General features: G+C 40.0%; 2 protein-coding genes across 3 annotated transcripts; both read right to left on the reverse strand.

The window, feature by feature from the left end:
• Positions 1-231: 231 nt before the first annotated feature.
• Positions 232-11,625, reverse strand: aldh3a1 (aldehyde dehydrogenase 3 family, member A1). 2 transcript variants are annotated; one of them, XM_072692073.1, is made up of 11 exons: positions 11,532-11,625; positions 10,863-11,032; positions 6,798-7,029; positions 4,663-4,748; positions 4,081-4,289; positions 3,842-3,959; positions 2,941-3,082; positions 2,610-2,776; positions 2,418-2,517; positions 1,479-1,741; positions 232-1,357 (listed from the first exon to the last, which is right to left on the reverse strand). In XM_072692073.1, exons 2-11 carry the CDS (start codon positions 11,016-11,018, stop codon positions 1,343-1,345), a joined length of 1,488 nt encoding a protein of 495 aa, XP_072548174.1. In that variant the 5' UTR covers positions 11,019-11,032; positions 11,532-11,625; the 3' UTR covers positions 232-1,342. The 2 variants fall into 2 exon arrangements, with proteins under 2 accessions (XP_072548174.1, XP_072548173.1); XM_072692072.1 differs by adding an exon at positions 11,129-11,255 and having other exon boundaries at positions 232-1,741; positions 11,532-11,622.
• A 1,152-nt stretch (positions 11,626-12,777) lies between these two features.
• aldh3a2a (aldehyde dehydrogenase 3 family, member A2a) lies at positions 12,778-21,826 on the reverse strand. Its single transcript, XM_072692084.1, has 11 exons — positions 21,759-21,826; positions 19,654-19,836; positions 19,307-19,538; positions 17,332-17,414; positions 17,025-17,233; positions 16,074-16,191; positions 15,852-15,993; positions 15,586-15,752; positions 14,430-14,529; positions 14,111-14,349; positions 12,778-13,204 (listed from the first exon to the last, which is right to left on the reverse strand). Exons 2-11 carry the CDS (start codon positions 19,813-19,815, stop codon positions 13,190-13,192), a joined length of 1,467 nt encoding a protein of 488 aa, XP_072548185.1. The 5' UTR covers positions 19,816-19,836; positions 21,759-21,826; the 3' UTR covers positions 12,778-13,189.
• Between the last annotated feature and the right edge of the window lie 206 nt (positions 21,827-22,032).

Consider the following 22,032-nt stretch of genomic DNA (forward strand, 5'->3'; position numbering starts at 1 on the left):
AGAGCGGCAATACAAAGACCCCTGTGCTGTGCACAGAAAACAAGGATAATGCCGACAATCCAGTGCTGTGTGCTATGGATACAGTGCCCATTCAATTAGATCTTGTATCAGCGCCCTGCGTTTGACTACAGCAGTTTACAGTGTTTACAGTTACAGCCACATTAACAGCAGAGAGGAAACTACACAGCATGCACAAAGTTGTATACAATGCTCTTAGTCAATCCAAAAATGTTGGCGGTTTTCCATCTCACTTGTTTATTTGCAATTTGTCAAGTAAGACTAACAAATAAGTAACACAACATTAAATTTCTGGCCTTTTAAAAATGTCCAGTGACCAATACAGTCGTTCGTTTCCAGACCGGCCCCTATTCCAACCCTACTGGAATCTGTCAGTTAAATGAGCTGTTCATAATCAATTTTTGCTGAAGCAGCAACTACAGCCTTTCTAATGCTGGTCAAAGTGGTATACCATCTTCCCTCACTGTAAATCTTATGTTTCAAAAAGGACCACAACTTCCCAATAGTATTTAAGTTAGGAGGAGAGGGAGGCCAGGTCATTAATCGGTCATCATTAAAGCCCTTGCTGGATAGTTGCCAAGTACTATATTACTTGGGTGCATGTGATGCAGCTTTGTCCCTTGCTGCAGCCAGTGGTGCTCTTTGTCCATTAGTGATCCAACTATGGGCCTATTCATCTGGTCCATCGAGAGTCACTCTAATTTCATTATTCCATAAAATATTTTAGAAAATAAATAGTCTTCAGATATTTCTTGGACCAATTATTTCTTGGCAGATTTGCACCATCTTTTGTGCTGATCCAAAACAAAAAGAACGTGAAAAACACCTTTGGGTGAAGCCATGGGAAGGAAGACTCTAGACTGATAACCGGGGCTGAAATCAGGGCCAAATTCGCTCAGTTTAACCCCAGCATAAGGTAACAAAGCTACCCAACAATTATGCACACCTTAATATAAGGTGTTAATCAGGCCACACCCTCTCTTATTACACAGTAAAACATGAAAAATATTAAATCCAATAAGAATTCAGGTTTATATAGTTTAAAAAATGTGCTTTGAAATATTGATAAGAATTCTCACTTGCCTAATAATTGGGCACATAGCGTACAGGTATATAATTGAAAAAAGAAAACAACAAAAATTAATTCCATATTGAAATGCAAAATATACATACAATATACTTATAGTAGGCTATACATCCGGACACTATATGAACTGAAAATAGTTCTCATTAAAATTTGACATTTTGAACAACAAAAGGTGCCACTTGTTAATAGCATTTCTATTACTTGTGTAGATTTTGCAGGCAGGAACAATTAGCATCTTCATGCCACTGGACCCTTGGTGAAGGAACAAAACATTATTTTCATTATGAAGCATTTTACATTTGGATGCAATGGAAAAGCCTCCTTTGTAAGGCTAGATGGTCTGATCTTCGAAGGGACCTTAAGAATGCTGTACCTTGAGCAGGACTACCAGTAAGGCAATCAGCAGACCTAGCGCAAGCATGGTAGCGATGATGGCCCAGGCACAGGAAGCCTGAGCGCAGGTGCACAAGCGGTTCGTCATGAAGAACTTGGCCTTGCGCAGTCGGGACGGCGTCAGGGGAGGGTAACGGATTTTGTTCAGACTCTCCATCGCCAAAGACCTGATAAGACAAGCACGGTGGTGGCTTAGCTGGTCAAAGGTGTGTTTCCCATGGTATCTGCCCATCCCACTGTTCCCTGACAAGAGAAAGAGACACACAAACACACAACACACTGGCTTATTGTCAGTTACCAGCCTGAAAGTTTAAAAGTGTCAGGGCCAACCCAGGTAGATTTAATTAATCAGTAATTGATATATCAAGCTTAATCTAGTTCAAGTTGGTACGAGGATATCTGACCGCAGTGGACTCTAATTACTCTTTATGGCAATCAAAATCCATCATGTAATGAGGCTAATTTTGAGAGGAACAAAAGCAGTTTAAATGTTTGTTGGATGATCACCACCCCAACTCATCCCAACAGTATTGGATTCAGCATCATCATTCCAGAGAACACAGTTTCACTGCTCCACAGCTTAATGCTGGGAGCAGTTTTATACCCCTCTAGCCCACGCCCGGCATTAGCCATGGTGCCAATAGGTTAATGTTTATCTGCTTCAAATAGAGTCCTATTCTATTGGCAGCACAGAATCAGCAATGGGTGTAACTTAAAGCTCATAAATTCATTCATTAGAAAGGGTGTCCACAAACATCTGGACATACAGTGTAGGTAAGTTGCTAGCAGTGCTTATACACTAAATGGCAAGATAATATTAGAACAACTTAAAATATTAAGGAAGTCTTTTCAATATTCCACTATCTGGTTAATTTAAAAAAAAACATCCCACATCTTGATTTTCAACAGGCTGACCTACCAACACCCCCAAAAGGCAAGGAGTTGACTGTGTAGTGCATCATGACATCATTAACCACTACCCCTCCGCTTGTCGTCTCATGCAGCATTCGCTTGATCACCTCCATAGAAAGAAAACACGTGAAAAGTCACTTATGGACAGTTCTTTCCATCAGAAAGTAAACAGAACTGTTATCAGCCGCTTATCAATTACCTTCTTATCAGAGGAGAAGACATAAAGAGCCAAGGGTTTCTCTCTCTCATTGATGAAGTGAATGACCTCATTGACCTCGCTGACAGTTATTATCGGTAGCACAGGTCCAAAGATCTCCTCCTGCATTACCCTGGCGTGAGGTAAAACGTCCCTTAGAATAGTAGGGGCTGGTAAAAGATCAGGAAATGTGTGTTATACCAGACAGCTTTTATATCTGTAACTGTTACTACCAGACATTACAATTATCACCAAACCATTAACCAAAGTTCCATTTCCACAGATCCCCAATGGAAACCAGGATTGACTGAGCCAATTATTGATATCCACATACCAATATAACACTGTGTTTTATCACTTTCTCCCCCCACAGCCACAGTGCATCCCTCCATCAGGGCCAGGACACGCTCAAAGTGGCGCTGGTTGATAATGCGTCCGTAATCAGGAGAAGTCTGGGGGTCTTCACCATAGAACTCCTGGAGTAAAATCAGACAGTGGATAAAAGTCTTTATATTAAATACAGTCAAATCAATTAAAATCCAATCACTTAATATTATTATTTTTAGTATTATTATAGACTTATTAATATTATTATTATTATTCAGTAACTAATATGAAGGTAAAATGCAAGTGAGCTTTGTAGAAAGAATAGTTCGCCATAAAATCCGATGATCATCACTGATTACTGACCCCAGATACAGTGAATTAGCCACATTTAACATGACAGATTTAATGTGCTACTTTAGATTCCAAATGGGAGATGCTAGGCTAACACTGCTAACTGAACTTTCACCACTAGACTGGCACCAATTTCATCTTGGTTAAAAAAAAAGGCTACATGGTTTTATATTGCTGATGGACCTTAAGCCTTTTTCACACTAGGGGGAAAGTTCAGTCCCTTTGGTCAAGTGTGAAAGGGGTTTCAAGCCCAGGAGCAGCTCAGGGACAGATCCTGAAAACATCCTGGTCCTCCTGAATTTGGTGGTCTGGAGTCTCTTCTACTATGAGGACGGTTCCTTGGTTGCTGGTGTTCCTGCATAGTGAAATGCCATGACTTCAGAAAGTGCTTTTCTTCGCTGCTTGACTGTTTGTATCCAAGGAAAAGATTAGATCAGATATCAAACATGACCTGACTGCATCTGGGGTAAGTAATAAATTCTATTTATTAGGGTTTCTTGCTAAACTATTCCTTTAAGACAGAGAAGAACTGAAGTGCATTTAAGACGTTTACAAACCAGTAATGTGAGCCGTATCTCCTCAATGACTCTGTTCTGGATGCTAGGATGACAGAGAATGTAGTCTGGTGCGATGCACGTCTGACCACAATTAGCAAACTTCCCCCAGGTGATTCGACTAGGGAAGAAGATAGGTAATATGAAGCTTGTAGTGAATAAGGAAAGAACTATAGCCGCACCAACCATTTAATAAAAGATCTCATTATTAAGTTTATGAGCAGGTGTAAAGAACGCATTACCGGCAAGCAACTGCAATATCACAGTTCTTGTCAATGTAACAGGGACTTTTTCCTCCCAGCTCCAGAGTCACTGGTGTGAGGTAGTGTGCAGCAGCTTCCATAATCAGTTTGCCCACTGTGCTGTTCCCTGTGTAGAAGATGTGGTCAAAGCGCTGCTTCAGAAGCTCCTGGGTCTCTGGAACTCCACCAGTCACCACAGGGTACATCTCCTGAAAAATGTAACCATTAAACTAGGCAATCTATGTAGCTGAAGGTAGTGTCTGTGTAGATTCTTATCTAAGAACTGGCCACAAACAGAGTACAATGAACGATATCTGATTATTTCCTCTGGTTACATTTATATTTAAGACAATTAAGACACTCTTAACCAGAGTGACTTACAGAGCGACTAAGTGCTTCGCTGTTTACTTATCTAGTTTGTATAGGCTAGGATCAAAAAGATACCTCAAGCTAGGTGCCGCCAAATAGAAAAGTCAGTGTGAATACCTAGATGCACAATACTCAACATGAGTGAGACATGGGTAGATAAAAGCTAGCCTTTGTAGGGAGGTCTCTAGCTTCAACTACAACCCCATCACGCACCTTATCCAAATATTGAGGAAGCAGTTCTTTCAGCAGACTGGCTGAGTTTTTGCTCAGTTCGGAAGGCTTCACCACAGCAGCATTACCTTACAGAAGAAAGTCAAGAGTTAATGGGGGTGACACTGCAGCACAGGAGGTTTCTTAAGCCCTATTTGGACAAGATTCATTTAACATAGGGAGGTGGGATAATGTAATTATTACTAGAGTTTCTCAGTTATTATAGTCCTGCCCGAACGCACCATTTCAGTCATTCTTCCGGACTGCATGCTCCCACATCAGTAAAAATTCCGGGACCATTAAGTCGTAAAAATATCCTCAGGTTATATTAATCTAGTGCAAATCACCGTTTTTTGTCATATCCTGTGGAAAAGGATTTTTTGTATGGACGAGCTTATTTACTTTCATTGTCAGGGCACAGATACCTCAGGTCGTTCAAGTCTCAGGATAACCTCAGTCAAATCCAGAAGACCAGCCAGAAGACTCACCAGAGGCACAATGCTGCAGGCAGCTGTAGGCAAGTCCTTACGTAGCGTAGCCAATAGCCCACATACGTGTTATTAACGTGTAGCTGCTATTTTTTTTAACTAAAATATCATTATTACTTTAAGATGGCGGGTCATAAGATGGTAGCTACTCCAATCTCAGTCATTCATACAGAGATTTACTATCCTGAGTGAATCGGTCATCATTTGATAGTAAATGTAAATCACTCCACCTCCCAATGAGAATTTAGTATGCCCAGTTTTTCCATTACTCACTGATAATAATAATATAGAATATAATTAACATGCTTGTATTGTTTTCCATGTAGTTAGTGAATATTATGCCTTTAGGAACATATTTCCAACTCTTGTCCTGGACTTTTTTTTTGCCAGATTTAGCAGTTGAACTTGGTCCTTAATTGTAACACACAGAGCTATTAGTCATAACAGTTGCAAGAAAGTTTGATAAAGGCTCAGAAGAATGAGCTAAATTAATTCCATACAATTCTATGTTATCACTCAGTTTTCAAATGAGTCAGGTCAGTTTTCCATGCTGTGCACAGTGGCTTGCAAAAATTGGGCATTCCTGGTCAAAATTTGTAAATAGCCAAGCGAGTGGCCGGTTTTCAAAAGGTATATAGTTAAATATGACATATCTCTAATATTTTATGTAAAATGATAGTAAATTTATAGTAAATCATAAACTTTTACATGGTCCTGCTACTGTTCTTTGACTCTAAAATTGTACAAAACACACAAATAACAATAATATTGGTAAACATTTTGAAAAGGTTGTTTGAACTTTATGCCTTTTGGAGATCAATTCCTCTTCCTTAAATATTAACAAAAATTCTGACCAGCAGTGCCTAAAAAGGTGCATGTCACTCTCAAATTTCACAAATTCTTTTTTGACCACAATGTAAAACATTTAATATAATCACAACAAAACTGAACATACATATGTAGTAGGTCCCTGATAAATCTGTAAATAATAACTAGCTAAACATGAACTTTTCTGTACTAATACAGGACTTCTCTGATTGTTTCTCTAGGGTGGCCACTAACTACTAACTGACCCCTAAGTGAGGAGGCAGTACTTAAGTCTGGGTAGCTCTCACTGCAAGCTGGTTCAAACTGGTGCTATATTACAACCACCAAGAGAGGGATTTAAGTAATATCTGTATGAACTCAGTGACTTAAAAAATGTCAGTCTACAAAACTATCCATGTAATAACCGCCAGTACCAGGATTGGGAATCATTGCCTTAACATATGTGGATGTCCATTGATGTTAAGTGATTAACATAGTTCTCAATCTCAAACTGACTACATGTCAAACATGCACTGTTTTCCTGCTATTAAAACATATCCCTCAACTCACGTGGGACTTAATAACCACGAGTTGAGTAAGTGTGTTACAGCAAAACCACACAGAGTACTGCTTTTGAGAAATGGTGCAAGATGCTTAGCTTAATTACATCTGAGAAAATATTAACACTTGAGTATCACATTATATTAAAGTTAAACAAATTGCAATATTCTGTTCTGCTTACAGTATGGCCACATATAGAAACGTAATCCTTGTATCGTGATATGTATATCACCAGGTTCTTGCTAATACTTAGCCCTAGCAGAACCAGAGCCTGCTGTGTACCTGCTGCGATGGCTCCAACAAGAGGCTGTAAGGTCAGGGCCCAGGGATAGTTCCAGGCTCCAATGATCAGCACTACACCCAAAGGTTCAGCCTGAATGTAAACATCATCGCTTATGGTAACCATGCTCTTCCTTGCCGGCCGAGGACTTGCCCAGTCACTGAGTTCTTTTTCAGCCACCTTGATTTCATTCTCTAGTCCAATCAGCTCGAAAAGTGGTGTATCAAACTCACTCTGTGAGAAAGAAATTAGAACAGGGACAGTTAATCTTAGACTCAGTTAAACTTCCTAAAAAAGATCCATAAATATTTACATTTACATTTATGACATGTGCCTAACGCTCATATCCAGAATCAAGTGCCACAGGTAGGAGAATGTAGAGTTAGGAATCTTGTCAAATGACTTCAGACATTAAGGCTTTAGGCTTTAGCCTTAGCATGGGACCTGCTTGGGTCTTCCAACAAGACAATGAACTAAAGCATACGTCAAAATACGTCAAACATGGTTGTGGCAGCACAAAATCCAAGACCCTCTATACACCTGGTCACTTCATGCGTCTTCAGTATCAGAATAATGTATGGATATTTCTAAGCCACATAATTTAAAAGCCACGCATTTAAAACACATACAAATCTAATCACTCAAACCACTTCAGGAGGTGATCCGAGATGCCCTTGAGCCACGCTATAGCAGTGTAAACACATCTGCATCTTCAAGTTGGTTTCAGCAACCAAAACTTCTCCTAGTACATCCAAGTTACCCAGTGTAAATGCATGTGGCTAAAATTTCATCAGGATGCACTAGTCGATACTAGTCACATGAAGTGACCAGGTGTAGGCGGATTTGCAAGTTTTGCAATGGCCCTATCAGTCTCCAGACTTAAACCCAGATTCTCAACTAAAGTTTGAATAAGAATATCCAGGGACCCCAGTGAGCATGGAAGAGTGGTCCAACATGCCTCCACAAGCGTTCTCCAACTTTGTTAAACACTACAGAAAGAGGCTAAGTGCTGCTATTGTCATCAGGGGACGCTCTGCCAAATACACAAAATTTAGAAGATTACCCCATTGTTTTAGGCAAAAATGTCTGAGCAAATGTATTATTTATGAATGTACTCGGTCCTGCAGATTTCTCCTGTACATCCGGAGAATTCGACCCTTCTTCTCTAGAGAGTCACCCAGGTGCTTGTTTAGTCTCTCGTCACTTCCAGACTTGACTACTGCAACTCTCTTCTGGCTGGTCTCCCTCTGCGCACCATCAGGCCCTTGCAACTCCTCCAGAATGCAGCGGCACGGGTCGTCTTCAATGTCCCTAAATTCAGCCATGTCTCTCCACTGCTGCGTTCTCTTCACTGGCTTCCTGTAGCTGCTTCCCGCATCAGATTCAAAACCCTGAACCAGGTCTACAAAGCCAAGAATGGACCAGACCCTCCGTACTTGATGGCAATGGTCAAAAGCCGATCTGCACCAAGAGCCTTTCGAGGTTTAAGTACGGCTCGGCTCGACCCGCCATCCCTCAAAATCCGCGGAAGACAAGCGTCCAGGCTTTTTTCTGTCCTGGCACCAAAGTGGTGGAACGGACTTCCCCTGGGTGTCCGAACGGCCGAGTCGCTCGCTGTCTTCAAACGCAGACTGAAGACCCACCTCTTCAGAGAGAACTTGGACGAATAGCAGAGTTCTATGGTCACCTTATTGTCTTGTGTTTGGTAATGTCTAAAGCTTAAAGGTATCTTTGAACTATTAGTCTATTCTAAATAGCTAAGGTTTTCTTGGGTAAATAGCAAAGCACTTTGTAAGTCGCTCTGGATAAGAGCGTCTGCTAAATGCCTTAAATGTATATATCACGATATTTAAAGACATTTTTCATGATACATGATATTTATCATAATGCATTTAATTACAGACTAATTTAGTAACTCTCCTATACTGAATACAGTTATTTTTATTCACCATCTGCTGCACTTCGTCTTATTAAACCAGTCTAATTACACTGTTTGTAATGAAACCTGCAGGTGATCAGTGTTTATTTGGCACTAATATACATAATATCTTCAATATGCTTAGAAAAGCATATTATCATCACAATAACAAAAGTTATCACAATGCGATAAAATACTGGCAAACTGCCCAGATCTAATGTGTGGTTCTTTTTATTTGTTAATTTAGCTCATTTTCATAAAGGGTGCCAATACTTCTACAGTTGTCTGCAGATATAAGGTATCATGTGGGAAAAATATCCCCTTACATCTTTTCTCTCCTGGGATTACTGGACAATCTTGCACCCCTATTGCACCTCTTTTGAGGTCGATCCACACATTTTCAATGACGTTTAAGGATGGGGGGCGGTGAGGGCCATGGCCTTCAGTGAAGCTTTTCTCTCCTGACTAAAACATGGGGCCAATTCTGGCCACATTTACCAAATGGCCAATGATGCACCCAATTCTGAAATGTGGATGATGGAATTGCTAGTGTTATTTGGTTTCTGTCAGAGCTTACTATATTGAAGTGTAATCAGGAAAAAATATTTTTCTAAAGAATACAAATAAAAATCTAATAAACAGTTATACATTCTGTTATAATGAGAGCAGAGCTGATGCAGGATTCCTCCTGAACAGAGTGACAATTTACCCTGACAGCAAGATCCATCATCCTGTACACACAAAAGCATGAGCAATCATGAAATAGCTTTACAATAAACACACTGCTCTCATGAGGGATGTATTTCCTCCAATTCCCCTCTGCATCATTCCCATTATTGTAATGTAATGCATTAAGTAATGTATTATTGTCATAAACATGCTTGTCATGATTTTTTTTCCCATGAGAGTTAATTGCTTGGCACTTGGATCTGATAAGAGGCCAAATATCAAATATTAACTATACTATAAAATGAGCTATCAGTTATAATAATTTGCCATGTTGCTTAATTGCAGTTTAAAGGTGAGGGTTTGTGATTACAGTCTAGATCCCAAAAGCAACCATAAGTATAGAGAGTTTACAGTAAAGAAAAACCCCAGTACTGAGTGAAAAATATTACTGAAACACTGTGACACAATATCTTATATTATTTATTATTATATCTTATATATTTGACTGACAACAACAATAAAATAACTGCTCCATACTGTATAAATACGCCACCTATACTTTCATCCTTTAAGCAACAAAAGCAAAAGGTAGCAAAAGGGCCAGAAGCAAAGGTTTGGACACCCTGCATGGTCAGTCCCAATTTATAGCCAGATATGAGTATTCTGATAGTTTTGTGGTATGTCTGGGAGATTTCCGCCCACCGTCCTTCACAAAAGCCTTCTACTTCTGTAGGCTTCTTGGACACTTATGCACCCCTACTGCACCTCTTTTCAGGTCTACCCACACATTTCCAATTACATTTTGGGGAGGGAGGGAGGGAGGGGGGGGCGGTGAGTGCCATGGCGTTTAGTGAAGCTCATATTTGTGCAGGTGTTGCAGGTGTCCACCACTGCTGGTTGGTGTGGCGCAACAGATAACACCACTACCTGCCAGTGAGCTACCACACCATGTGTGAGACTGGGGTTCAATTCCCGGTCTGGATGGCTATGCTGCGCTACACCAATAAGAGTACTTGGGCAAGACTCCTAACGCTACATTGGCCCACCTCTGTAATACCAGTCACTGGATAAGAGCGTCTGCTAAATGCCGTTAATGTAAATGTAAATGTAAATGCTGAAGTCTGCGAAATAGTCCAAAACTGATCAAGCTCTGGGGCATTTGGTAAGCTATCTGAGAGCTCAAATGTCTTGGGGTGCCCACATCATCTTTTTCACTCTAAAAACATAGAAAAACAAAAATAATACACTAATGTAAATGTTGCCTAACATGTGAAAGTGTAACTTTATAGCTAGCTAGTTTTACTAAATACTGACTGTAGCTGGAGTATCCTGTTTCCCCTAGATCACGAGGTCTCCATATGAGTTCAAGTAAATTGTGGGTGTTTCTAATGAAGTGAATGGGAAACACAAGCAACTTATTTGAAGTAAACTGCTGATATTGGCAGCCCTGTCCTGATAAACGGTGATAGAGGACTGTTACCCTGTTGATGTCTTGTTTGAGAGCTGCTGCGATGTCCGCCTGGTGTTCTCGGATCAGTTTCAGGAGGGCTCTGAGCTGCTGTTTTCTGTAGTGTAAGGGTCTCGACCTCCCCGAGTTGAAAGCTCTTCTTGCTTCATCCACCGCCTGCTTCTCCATTTCTCTTTTAGTTCCTGGAAATATTTGGTGAGAAAGTGACTAACTAGAGCTTAAACGACGAAGCGGTAAAGCTGACCATAAAACACTGAACCGACACCGGTTATTCTGACCGGACTGTGGCTGACGGGCCGCTACTTCAGCGCTATCTGCTCCTCAACTTCAACCACACGCCTTTCCGCGGGCGCGCTAGTGCTGGCGCCCTTCCCTGCCCAGCCCAAATCTCGTATTCGTATTTAGCTAGGTAAAACAAAAAGGAACAATATACAGCAGTGCTACAGTCTTTTAACTAATTATTAGCTTAAAAACTCGTTAAATTAAACGCGTAAAAACGTTTGTTTACATGTCGTGTCGTACTCACGAAAACACACGAACACTAGGCTAGCCTGTGCTATGTTTATGGCTAGGCTAAAGATGCTGCGTTCTGCCGAGCCTTTTTTTTTTTTTTTTTTTTTAAAAAGAAAAATCAAACATTTTTGCTCATCTTCATGAATAAACGCACGAAATGAGCTTTACCTGCTGTTTTTACTGTGAGCGGCTGGAATAGCGAGAGTCCGGGCTGCTACACGCCACCTCCAGGGTGGACTGGGTGAATGCAGTGGAGGTATTTATGGTGTGCTACCCAGAGGGAGGTGCATCCAGAACAAAGCGCTGACTGTGGGTCGCTGATCAGGACCAGTGAACCCGAATCACACCCTCTTCTTATTTTAAGCACTTTAATGATCACTGCATCCCACTGTGATTACACAAACATGTGCAGGGATTTAACAGTGAGTTTACGTAGATAGGGACAGATGGATAGATACTGGTACCTGTAGTGGTCTTCTCGGGCAACTTCTGATGTTCTTTGATCTTTCTGGAGGTGATCAGTGGCTGAGCCTTTACCATCTTGGCTATTCTTCAATCTATTCGATCAGTAGTTCCTCATATCCTTCCACGTCTTCCAGGTTTTGGTTGCCATTTCAAGGCATTTGAGATCATTTTAGCTGAGCAGCATATAATGCTGCACTTTATATGTTTACTCAAAGGATGAACATTGAAATGCACTATAACCAACATTGCCACCCTCCTCCCTCCTTACATAAAGGCCAAAACTGACGACTGTTATTCAACAGAATAAATGACTTCATCAGTTGAACCGATATTATTTTAAGCACGCCCCCTTTTAATTACTGATTCAATTAGTGAGTGACATGCATGTCCTAATTGTTGGTAAGCAAATATTATTTACACTTAATATCGCAAATATCACAGTAATTTATCAGGTTAATGCTGTTGGACTTCTATTTTTTTTTTTTTTAACACAACTGCACCTGTAGGTCCCATGATGACATTTTAGGTTTGAGACTTTTTTTTTTTTTTTTAACTCATCTTGCGGTCTGCTCTTGGACTGGACAGCCTGATCTAGCCATGTTGCTTCTTTTTGCTGCTCTTTGAGCTCTTTGGATTGTTCCATGGTGATCCCACTCACTTTAGCAATCAACAATAAACCAAATGTCTGAGGTTTGCATAAGACAGTCTCCTCCAGAATCCTTTCTAACCATGTTCTAATCATCTGCAACTGAGTAATTAATGTGGGGATTAACCTTTTTTCTCACAAGAAAACTGCATTGCTATTAATTCCATAAATTATTTGACAAATAAATCCGTAAATGATTTGTAAGACAATTTGTATTACCTCCCTCTCCCAATATTGTTCAAATGTCCATATGTGCATAGTTTAACATATTAGGGAAAAATAAAGGCCACACTTTGGCACACATGAGATCTCACATGTTTTATTTTCCTATTATGTACTATTGTGTTTGATTCAGAAAAAAAGGTGACAACTCATGTACACAGACTTCCTGAACACGGACCTTATTCTCAAAACCCAGCGATAAACAAAAAAAGCAGAGTACACTATTCAAAATTATCGTTCTACAAAGCAAGACTCTTCGGTGGAGATATGCAAAGTATAGTCCAGCAATCGTGTTACATCAGCAAAATATACAGAACAGTTCAGTAAATATAGTATATTTAGTATATTTTAAAAAATTATGTTCAGATAGTGTTCATAATATCACATGATTGGCTCTATTATATAGGTTTTATCAAATAAACCATAAAACTGTAATAAAACTTTACCACAGGAGAACCATGTACAGGACTGTCAGCAATCCTTTTCAGATGCCTTATCGCAGGAACCTCTGCAAAGGACACAACACTAACATTAGCTCACACTAAACACAGGGCCAGCTTTAACAGAAGCACTAACAAAACCACAACACATGAGACAATTCACGAGCGAAAAGAGTTCTTGTTACAGATTGCTGGCTAGTAAATAATGCTGCCCCCCACCCCCCACCCCCTGCAGGAGGGTTCTGGGGCATTTGAGAGAAACTAGTCATGCCTAGTGAGTAATTTTCTAACTATGCAGTCCAGTGTTCACTGAATCTCTTTTTTAAGAACAGAGGGTCATTGTGGAAAAGTTTCACATGTGGCCGCATATTTTAATCTTAGAATTTCTTTAATTCAAAATGAAGAGAGAAAAGTGAAAAACATTGGTTATCTTCATCTACAGCGGCATCTGTCAAGGAGTGGGGTATATTAGGCAGTGAGAGAGCAGTCAGTTCTTGAAGGTGGTGTGTTAAAAGCAGGAGCAAGCACAAAAATCTGAGCCTTTGACAAGAACCAAAATGATGGCTAGACGACTGGGTCAGAGCATCGCCAAAATGGCTGGCAGGTCTTGTGGGTTTTTTCTGGTATGCAGTGATCAGTACCTACCAAAAGTGGTCCAAGAAAGGACAATTAGTGAACCAGCGTCAGGATCATGAACACCTAAGGCTCATTGATGCATGAAGGCCTCACCTCTGAACTTAAAGTATCTGCCTCTAACATTTGTCTCGGTGCCAGATACCACAGATCTGTTGTGGCAGCACAAGGAGGATCTACTCAATATTAGTCAGATGGTTCTAATGTTATGGCTGTTTGGTGTATATTTCATTGATGCAAAAAATATTAATAAAAAAATTAATTAAAAGTAGTCAAGTATTTGTGATGTGAAGGAAGAGTACCAGGGAAAGAGCAGTGGACATAAGGAAGGAGATTTGTACCTTCACGACAAAAACTGCCAGCACTGCCAACATAGCAGCATGTGCAAGCTGGCTCCAGCGGCTTACGTTCACCTGCTTCAGGAGAAGCATACGAGCCCAACGCAGTTTCTTCTCAGAATGGGGAGGATAGCGCATCTGATTGATCCTTTCCATGTTCAGCTTTTTGATGAGACACCCACGCAGGTGACTCAACTGATCAAATGTGTATTGGCCATGGTAACGACCGGTCCCGCTGTTACCTGTAGGAAGAAGAGCAGAATATGAGAATGACATCTTCACATCTTGTTAAGTCCAGCATTACATAATCCCTTATGCTTACCAACACCGCCAAAAGGCAGGTCACTGAGGGTAAAGTGAACAAGACAGTCATTGGCCAATAGTCCTCCACTGGATGTCTCTTTTATCATCTGGTTGATTACCTGGAATGCAATGGATAATGTAGGTAGGAAAGATCCAGTATAACACTGTGCTCCACATAACATTTTTATTATTATTATTATTATATTATATTATATTATATTATATTATATTATTATTGTCAGTAATTACACAAAAAGCAATGCAAACTAATTGAAAAAGTTCACAATACATGCTTGGGTCTGTAAAACTTAAAAAGCTATCAAAATACAGCATCATTTTTTTCCAACCATATTTCTATCTGCTGCATCTCTGTATTATACAATGTCACCACAAATAATAATGTTTACATGAAATCTTTCATTCTTTTCATTTCTTTGACTTAAAAATGGTTGCTCATGGTACGTAACAAATAGGTTCAAGTAGAGAAGTTTAGAGTCTGTAGTAGAGCAGATTAGATTTTGCAGTAGATCAGAGTCTGCAATAGATCAGTCTGCAGTAGATCAGAGTCGGCAGAGCAGTTTAGAGTCTGCAGTAGAGCAGTTTAGAGTCTGCAGGGTGAAACTGTTTTATAGGGGAGCAGTAGTAAAAGCTGTTGGCTGCTTTTAAGGAAACTGCCTTTCGTCCAGACGGGTGCAAACCCAACTAGCTCTGTTTTACCAGTGGTAGTTCTGCAAGTTCTGGATTTCTGGTTCTAAGGTGTTGAACAGCTCAAAACCAGGATAGGTCAGTCAGATGGAATTATTACATATACTATGAAATGGTCGACAATGAACAATGAAGGCTAACAACAAAACACACATCAGTTCAGAATGTCATATTATATAATAGTTTACTATAGTAAGTGGCTTTACTTCAGTATTTATTAATCCCCTAAAATATGCCTGGATTGGCCAATGGATCCTGATCCACTGGATCAGATGGGGACATCCCGCATTTATATACTTGAGTATTTATTGATAGCAAACACTAGCTACCTTATTTGGCTGTATGTCTAAAAACCTAAAGGGTCGGATCAGATTGATACTGACTCAGCATTAAAGCGCTCGGATTAGTTTAATTCGGAGTTGGCTAAAAAATTGCATCAGGACATCCCTGCCTTTATTTGTATCAATTACCTTATTACTGGAAGAGAAAACGTAAAGTGCCAAAGGCTTCTCTCTCTCATTGATGAACTGAATGGCTTCATTCACTCCATTTACAGGAACAACCGGCAGTACAGGCCCAAAGATCTCCTCCTGCATCACCTTTGATTCTGGTTTTACATCCTTCAAGACAGTGGGAGCTGATGTACAAAGAAAACAAAATATTATGTAAAAATTAGGACTTTCTCTGCAATGATCTGATTTATTTACTGTCTCTTCTTACCAAGGTAACCACTCACCAATGTAACACTGGGATTCATCGTTTTCTCCTCCTATTGCTACTGTGCAACCATCAAGCAGAGCCATTATTCTTTTGAAATGTCGCTGATTGATGATACGTCCATAGTCTGTGAAGGTCTTGGGATCATCTGTATAAAATTCCTGTGGATTTGAATACAGTGTGTTTTAGTCGTGGCTCTGAATTTCAGAAAGAACAGTCACTTTCTAAATGATTTACTAACCTTAATGCATTTTCTAATCTCCGACACCACTTTGTCCTGGATGCTGGGCTCACAGAGGATGTAGTCAGGCGCAATGCATGTCTGACCACAGTTAACATATTTCCCCCATGTAATACGGCTGCAAACAAAGAAACAATGGGAAATGAGGAAAAAACTCCCCCCCCCCCATGACCACCACAGAGCATTTATTATCTGGGTGGTGGCTCATTCTCAGCAATGCAGTGACACTGACATGGTGGTGGCATGTTAGTGTGTGTTGTGCTGGTACGAGTGGATCAGACACGGCAGTGCTGCTGGAGTTTCTAAACGTCCAACCAGAAATATCCAGCCAACACTGTCCTGTGATCACTGATGAAGGGCTACAGGATGACCAACACAAACTGGCCAGCAACAGATGTGCTTCTGTCTTTGGCTTTACATCTACAAGGTGGGCCATTTAGGTAGGAGTGTCTAATAGAGGTAAAACAGTGAGTGGACACAGTGTTTAAAAACTCCAGCAGCACTGCTGTGCCTCATCCGCGAATACCAGCGCAGCACACATTAACATGCCACCACCGTCAGTGTCAGTGCAATGCAGAGAATGACCAACCACCCAAATAATAGCTGCTCTGTGGTGGTCATTTGAGGTCCTGACCATTGGAGAACAGGGTGAAAACAGGGTGAAACTAAGTATGCAGAGAACAGATTACAGACTACAATCTGTAATCACAGAACTACAAAGTGCTTCTATATGGTAAGTAGAGCTGATGAAATGGTTGGAGTTCATTCCAAACCTGTGGTGGTCACAATATTCTGAAATATATATAGTTGTGCAATAGTCTACCTATGTACTTCTCTCTCGTTCTGAAACCTCAAGCTTTATGTCATTAATTTGTCTCATATTATTCTATCATTTGTAATGATGAATTGAATTCATTAAACTTTCAAGTGATAATGTTCCATGAGATTCACCGGCAGGCAACTGCAATATCACAGTTCTTGTCAATGTAACAGGGACTTTTTCCACCCAGCTCCAGTGTCACTGGTGTGAGATGTCGTGCAGCAGCTTCCATGATCAGTCTCCCCACTGCACTGTTCCCTGTGTAGAAGATGTGGTCAAAGCGCTGCTTCAGAAGCTCTTGTGTCTCTGGAACTCCTCCAGTCACCACAGGATACATCTCCTGAAATTATGAAGGGATATTTTACGGTGCAGTCAAAGCTAGGCCACATCATGCTAATGCTGTTGCACATATGACAATGACAGGGAGTAACGTATTACCGGGTCCAAGTAGTGAGGCAGGAGCTCCATGACTTTGGCTGTGTGAGCACTGACCTCTGAGGGCTTTATCACTGCTGCATTACCTATTAACCAAGAAATGATTACATTTAATGTTCATTAGTCTGGTTAAAATGCAGCAAGTGAAATTTTACATAGTTCACACAAGTCGTCAGCCTTGTAGCAATGCAGCTTTTGTGTTCTGATCATCTATTTTTAGTAGTCTTGACGTCTGTCCAACATACCCCACTGAACATGGACAAAACTAAAACACAGGACTATTCATTGGATATCTTTCACCAGTTCTTAAAAACGCAAAACAGCTGATAACTGGTTTGGCTTTTTCTTAAGATGACGTTCAGCATGTACCAACTGTGCTAAATGCAGAGTGGATGCATTTCATAGACAAGAATGTTCCTGTTACAAAGGGTCTGGATAGTAAACAGATTAAACCAATTATTCAGCAACATCTGTACATTTACATAGGTTTTCATTAAGAATAGACAAATTGGTCCATGCTGATTGTCATTTTATTATAAAGTTTTCCTCGCCTTCAGTGTGCTGCATGCAATACTCTGGTGAATAATCTGATCAGTTATCAGTTCTTTTAAAATATATTTAATTAACAGTTTTTTCTTTTAATTCTAATTTAATTGTATCCATCATCAATAAGATATGTTGGACTAACTGCTACAGTCTACTAAAACAGATTATCAGAACACAAGCTGCATTAGGGGGAAGAACCTTAATTTATCAGTGGCTAGACACTTTATAAAGTCTATTCACCATGTTCAAGATCTTCGATAGATAGAGATAGATAGAGACAGATACACTTAGAGATAGGTAGGACAGGTGGTGACATCAATAATAAGGTTAATAATAAAAATTATACTATGAACAATAACAAATTAAGAACATGTTAACATATTATTGTAAATATACTGTATTAGCTATTTTATTGTAATAATTAAAGATAATAATTTGAGTACTTTGGGGGGTTAGGACTCGTCCGACTCATGTCGGAGAATCCCTCAAAAGATTGCACGTTCCCAGTTACCTGAGTACTGATTTGTATCACCTGTGTATGTTCTAGCAGCGAGTATATAAGCCCGGTCTTTAGACTTGGTGATTTGCGAAGTACCCCTTTTGTATCCCTTTTAGTGAACTACTGAGTGTTTGTACCTGATTATCTATCCCATGTATAACTTCTGCCTTTGTATTTTCAACCTTGTTTTTTTCTTTGTCCTTTGGACTTTTTATGAATGTATGTATTGCTGTTTTTGTGACTACGAGTTTGCCATGACCATTTGGATGTGTTCCTTTTCTATGTTTATTCTCTTTTGTCTTTGGAAGTGACCCTTGCCTTTTTTTAGACTACGAATCTGGACCCATGATATTTTTAGCAAAGCCTGTTTTTTATTTCAACTTTGCACAGGGCTTTGGGTGTTATTCTTTAATAAAGCATGGATTTAAATAATCTGAATTGTAATTTGAAGCTTAGTGTAGTAGTGCACACGAATGCCTTTTGGCACTTAGAATTTGTATATGATGATGTGATACTGATTAGATGAAAAACTATACAATATTTAGATTTTCTGAACATATAAAGGTTTTCATTAGTACTGCCATCACTCCTGAATGGGCTCCCGAGTGATATAGCTGTAGGTGTCACCCGTGTCACCCTAGAGATTGCAAAATTAAATTTGGATGGTGTCAGGAGTACACATTACACCTTACAATGCTCCCATTCAAAGGATACAAAGGTCACTAAATGGTTTGCTAAGTATATGATATGCTATGGTCTTATAGCATATCTCCACACAGATCTCCACCCAGTTGACAACTTGTCCTTTGTCACCTCTCTGTATGCATCATGCATCAAGAAAATGTCCACATATTGTGGTATTATAATTGTGGCATATTCCCCACGACTAATCAGCCTTTAAACAGGTGGGTCTAACAATGCTTTATGCTTTACCGGCAGCGATGGCTCCAACAAGTGGCTGGAGAGTAACCGCTATTGGATAATTCCAAGCTCCAATGATGAGCACAACGCCAAGGGGTTCTGGCTGGACGAAAACCTCATCTGCGATGGTGAGAAGGTTTTTTTTCACAGGGCGAGGGGCCGCCCAGTCTGAGAGCTTGCTGAGAGCTAGGTTGATCTCTCCCTCAAGGCCAAGGATCTCAAAAAACTTGGTTCCATTCTCACTCTACCCAAAACAAAAGAATACACATATAAAAGCAAAGTCATACTATATACATACCTCGTTTCTATTTTTCATCTTATAATAATTAAAAGACACAGTGACACAAAGTGGGACTTGCCTTGTTCAGGTCCTTCTTGAGAGCATCAGTGATCTCCTTCTGTCTTTCTGTGATGAAACGCTTCAGGTTTTTCAGCTGCTGAAGTCTGAAATCAAGGGGTTTGGATCTCCCTGTTAGAAAGGCCCTCCTGGCCTGCTGAACCGCCAGTTGCTCCTGGGACATTGTTGATAAGCCGGGCTGTTCCTAAAAGTATATTTTGGCAAAAGAAAGTGAAACAGTCAAGGTATAGTCTAGAGGTAAAGGTCTAGAACAGAGGTCAGTAACTGACCAGTGTCGGAACAACAAGCCAAAGATATGCAGTGTGATCTACCACTGTAAAACTGTGTAAATCTAGATACCAGGTACACTACTATAACTTGTGCTACTATAATGGAAACTTTGACTGGTCCAGAAACATAAAACACAATGTCATGGTTAAGTTCAGTTGATAAAGATAATATTCAGGGTCATGCACATCATCTGAAACTTTTTAATAACGTCCACAAAGGCACCCTTCACCCACATATGCAATGATTAAAGTACACAGCTCCAGGTCAACTACTAGCTACAGGCTGCACCACCATGTCTGATAGGACAGTTTGCATATTAGAACCACAAAGTCCCAAATGACAACTGCTCAAGAAACAAACAAGAACTATACATGTGTATAAAGAGAGGTTTCACCATCCAAAAATACCACATATCTGAACGGCAAACACATATCATCGTCATTTTTAACTATATTCTATAAACAGAAGTTTTAATATCTAAAATAACCAGTGAATGTCCAGTAAACATGTATTTTATATATTTTTTTTATTTAATGTTGATGTATAGATGCACATCTATGAGAAAGTGTCATAGAAAGTCAAGGTATTGCTTAATTTGAGTTTCAATTTTCCACTCACATACATTTCTGAGATCAAAATGAACATTTTACACTTGCCATTTGTGCTTCTAGGCCTCGAAAATACAAAAAACCCCACCAACAACAAAGAAATATTATATAAATTTAAAAGACATAAGTCTAAATTATAGGAGTCTTGTAAAACCCTGCAGGATTCACACAGGCTGTACATACAGAAGCAGCTCAGTATGTGGATTGCCTATAACTCATGATGAGGATTTATCATGAACTATATGAGAAATATGAGGTTTTGGATGGTAGGGATGCACCGATCTGATACAAGTATCGGATATCGCTCTGGATCGGGTATTGGATAATTAGTCTGATCCAAGGGACCGATCCATTCAACTTGACAGTATTCTAGGCTTCATAACCTACAGACATAATACACATATCATAGCAAACAGCATCCCCACCTGTCCTCAACTATCAGCGAGTAATCCAGCTTGTCATACAAGGAGAACCAGAGAAGGGAGGCGATCCTAGCTCCTCTTCAGTCTCACAGACTTCAAATTTCAGATTAAAAGTCCTGAGCCCTGACAACACTGTGCCAAGGTCCAGCACAGTTATTATATTGATATTTGAGTGACAAATAAATAGAAATTGGGTTCATTTGTTATAGTTTTCTGACGTTAGAAAAGCATCCTGTCAATCCTGATGCCGTAAGTCTCCCAGATGGTCAGGTATATGGTTTATTCATTCAACAATGATTTCTGTATCTGTATCGCTCTGTAAAAAGATGGATCAGTGCATCCTTATTTATAAGCACAATCAGACATCAGCATTAAAAAAAACTGAGAGAAATGAGGCTTGTTTGGGTAGAGGCCATTCTCCTCTCCTCTCCTCTCATCTCCTCTCCTCTTTAACAACACATTGAGTATCCAATAAGACACTGAAGAGCAAAGTGAGAGATGTGAGAGCTGTAAAACAGTGTACCAACCCAACAAACTTCCTCGAAATACGAATTTACTCACTGTCCACCTCCACGTGGTACTTTCACTACACTACTGCTGAGGTAAACCTGAGAATCTACCACAGGATCATCAGACACGACCTGCTGTTTGTCCTGTTTGGGAGTCGAGCCCAACCAAATCTGTAAATGTTGAACCTCTACAGTCAGAGTCAAGCTCGCTGCTTTACGGAGCCTGTGTTAATACACACTCCAACTAGCTACACCTCGAGAAACAGCAATAAAGTGCCAGCAGGTTCCAACATTTACCTTAATAAACAGAAACTGAGCTCACGTCTGATGAAGGACTGCGTTTTGTTTGGGCACGTCTTCTTCACTTTTCAGCACTGCTGGGAGGAACATGCAGCACAGCGCCATCTGCTGTCCAATCTGACCACCACCATCCAAACGTCTGAGATTGGAAACGTTCTTAAAACCTCTCAAATATGACTGAACTAAGTTTTGCTGTCTTTTTGATGACAATTTGCTTGCTTTTGTCTTGGTGTAATTTCATGTCTTTAAATGCATGTAAACAACAGTTTTA

This window comes from Salminus brasiliensis, chromosome 11 (assembly GCF_030463535.1).
Source record: "Salminus brasiliensis chromosome 11, fSalBra1.hap2, whole genome shotgun sequence".
Lineage (NCBI taxonomy): Eukaryota > Metazoa > Chordata > Actinopteri > Characiformes > Bryconidae > Salminus > Salminus brasiliensis.

Coding starts and splice junctions, on each gene's coding strand:
- aldh3a1 (XM_072692073.1), bottom strand. CDS start 11,018: ATGGAGAAGCAGGCGGTGGATGAAGCAAGAAGAGCTTTCAACTCGGGG. Junction 4,749..6,797: donor TGTTGGAGCCATCGCAGCAG/GTACACAGCAGG, acceptor TTCTTCTGTAAG/GTAATGCTGCTGTGGTGAAG. Junction 2,777..2,940: donor TAAAACACAGTGTTATATTG/GTATGTGGATAT, acceptor ATCTTTTACCAG/CCCCTACTATTCTAAGGGAC.
- aldh3a2a (XM_072692084.1), bottom strand. CDS start 19,815: ATGTCCCAGGAGCAACTGGCGGTTCAGCAGGCCAGGAGGGCCTTTCTA. Junction 14,530..15,585: donor TTTTCTCTTCCAGTAATAAG/GTAATTGATACA, acceptor ATTGCATTCCAG/GTAATCAACCAGATGATAAA. Junction 14,350..14,429: donor CCTGCCTTTTGGCGGTGTTG/GTAAGCATAAGG, acceptor TTCTTCCTACAG/GTAACAGCGGGACCGGTCGT.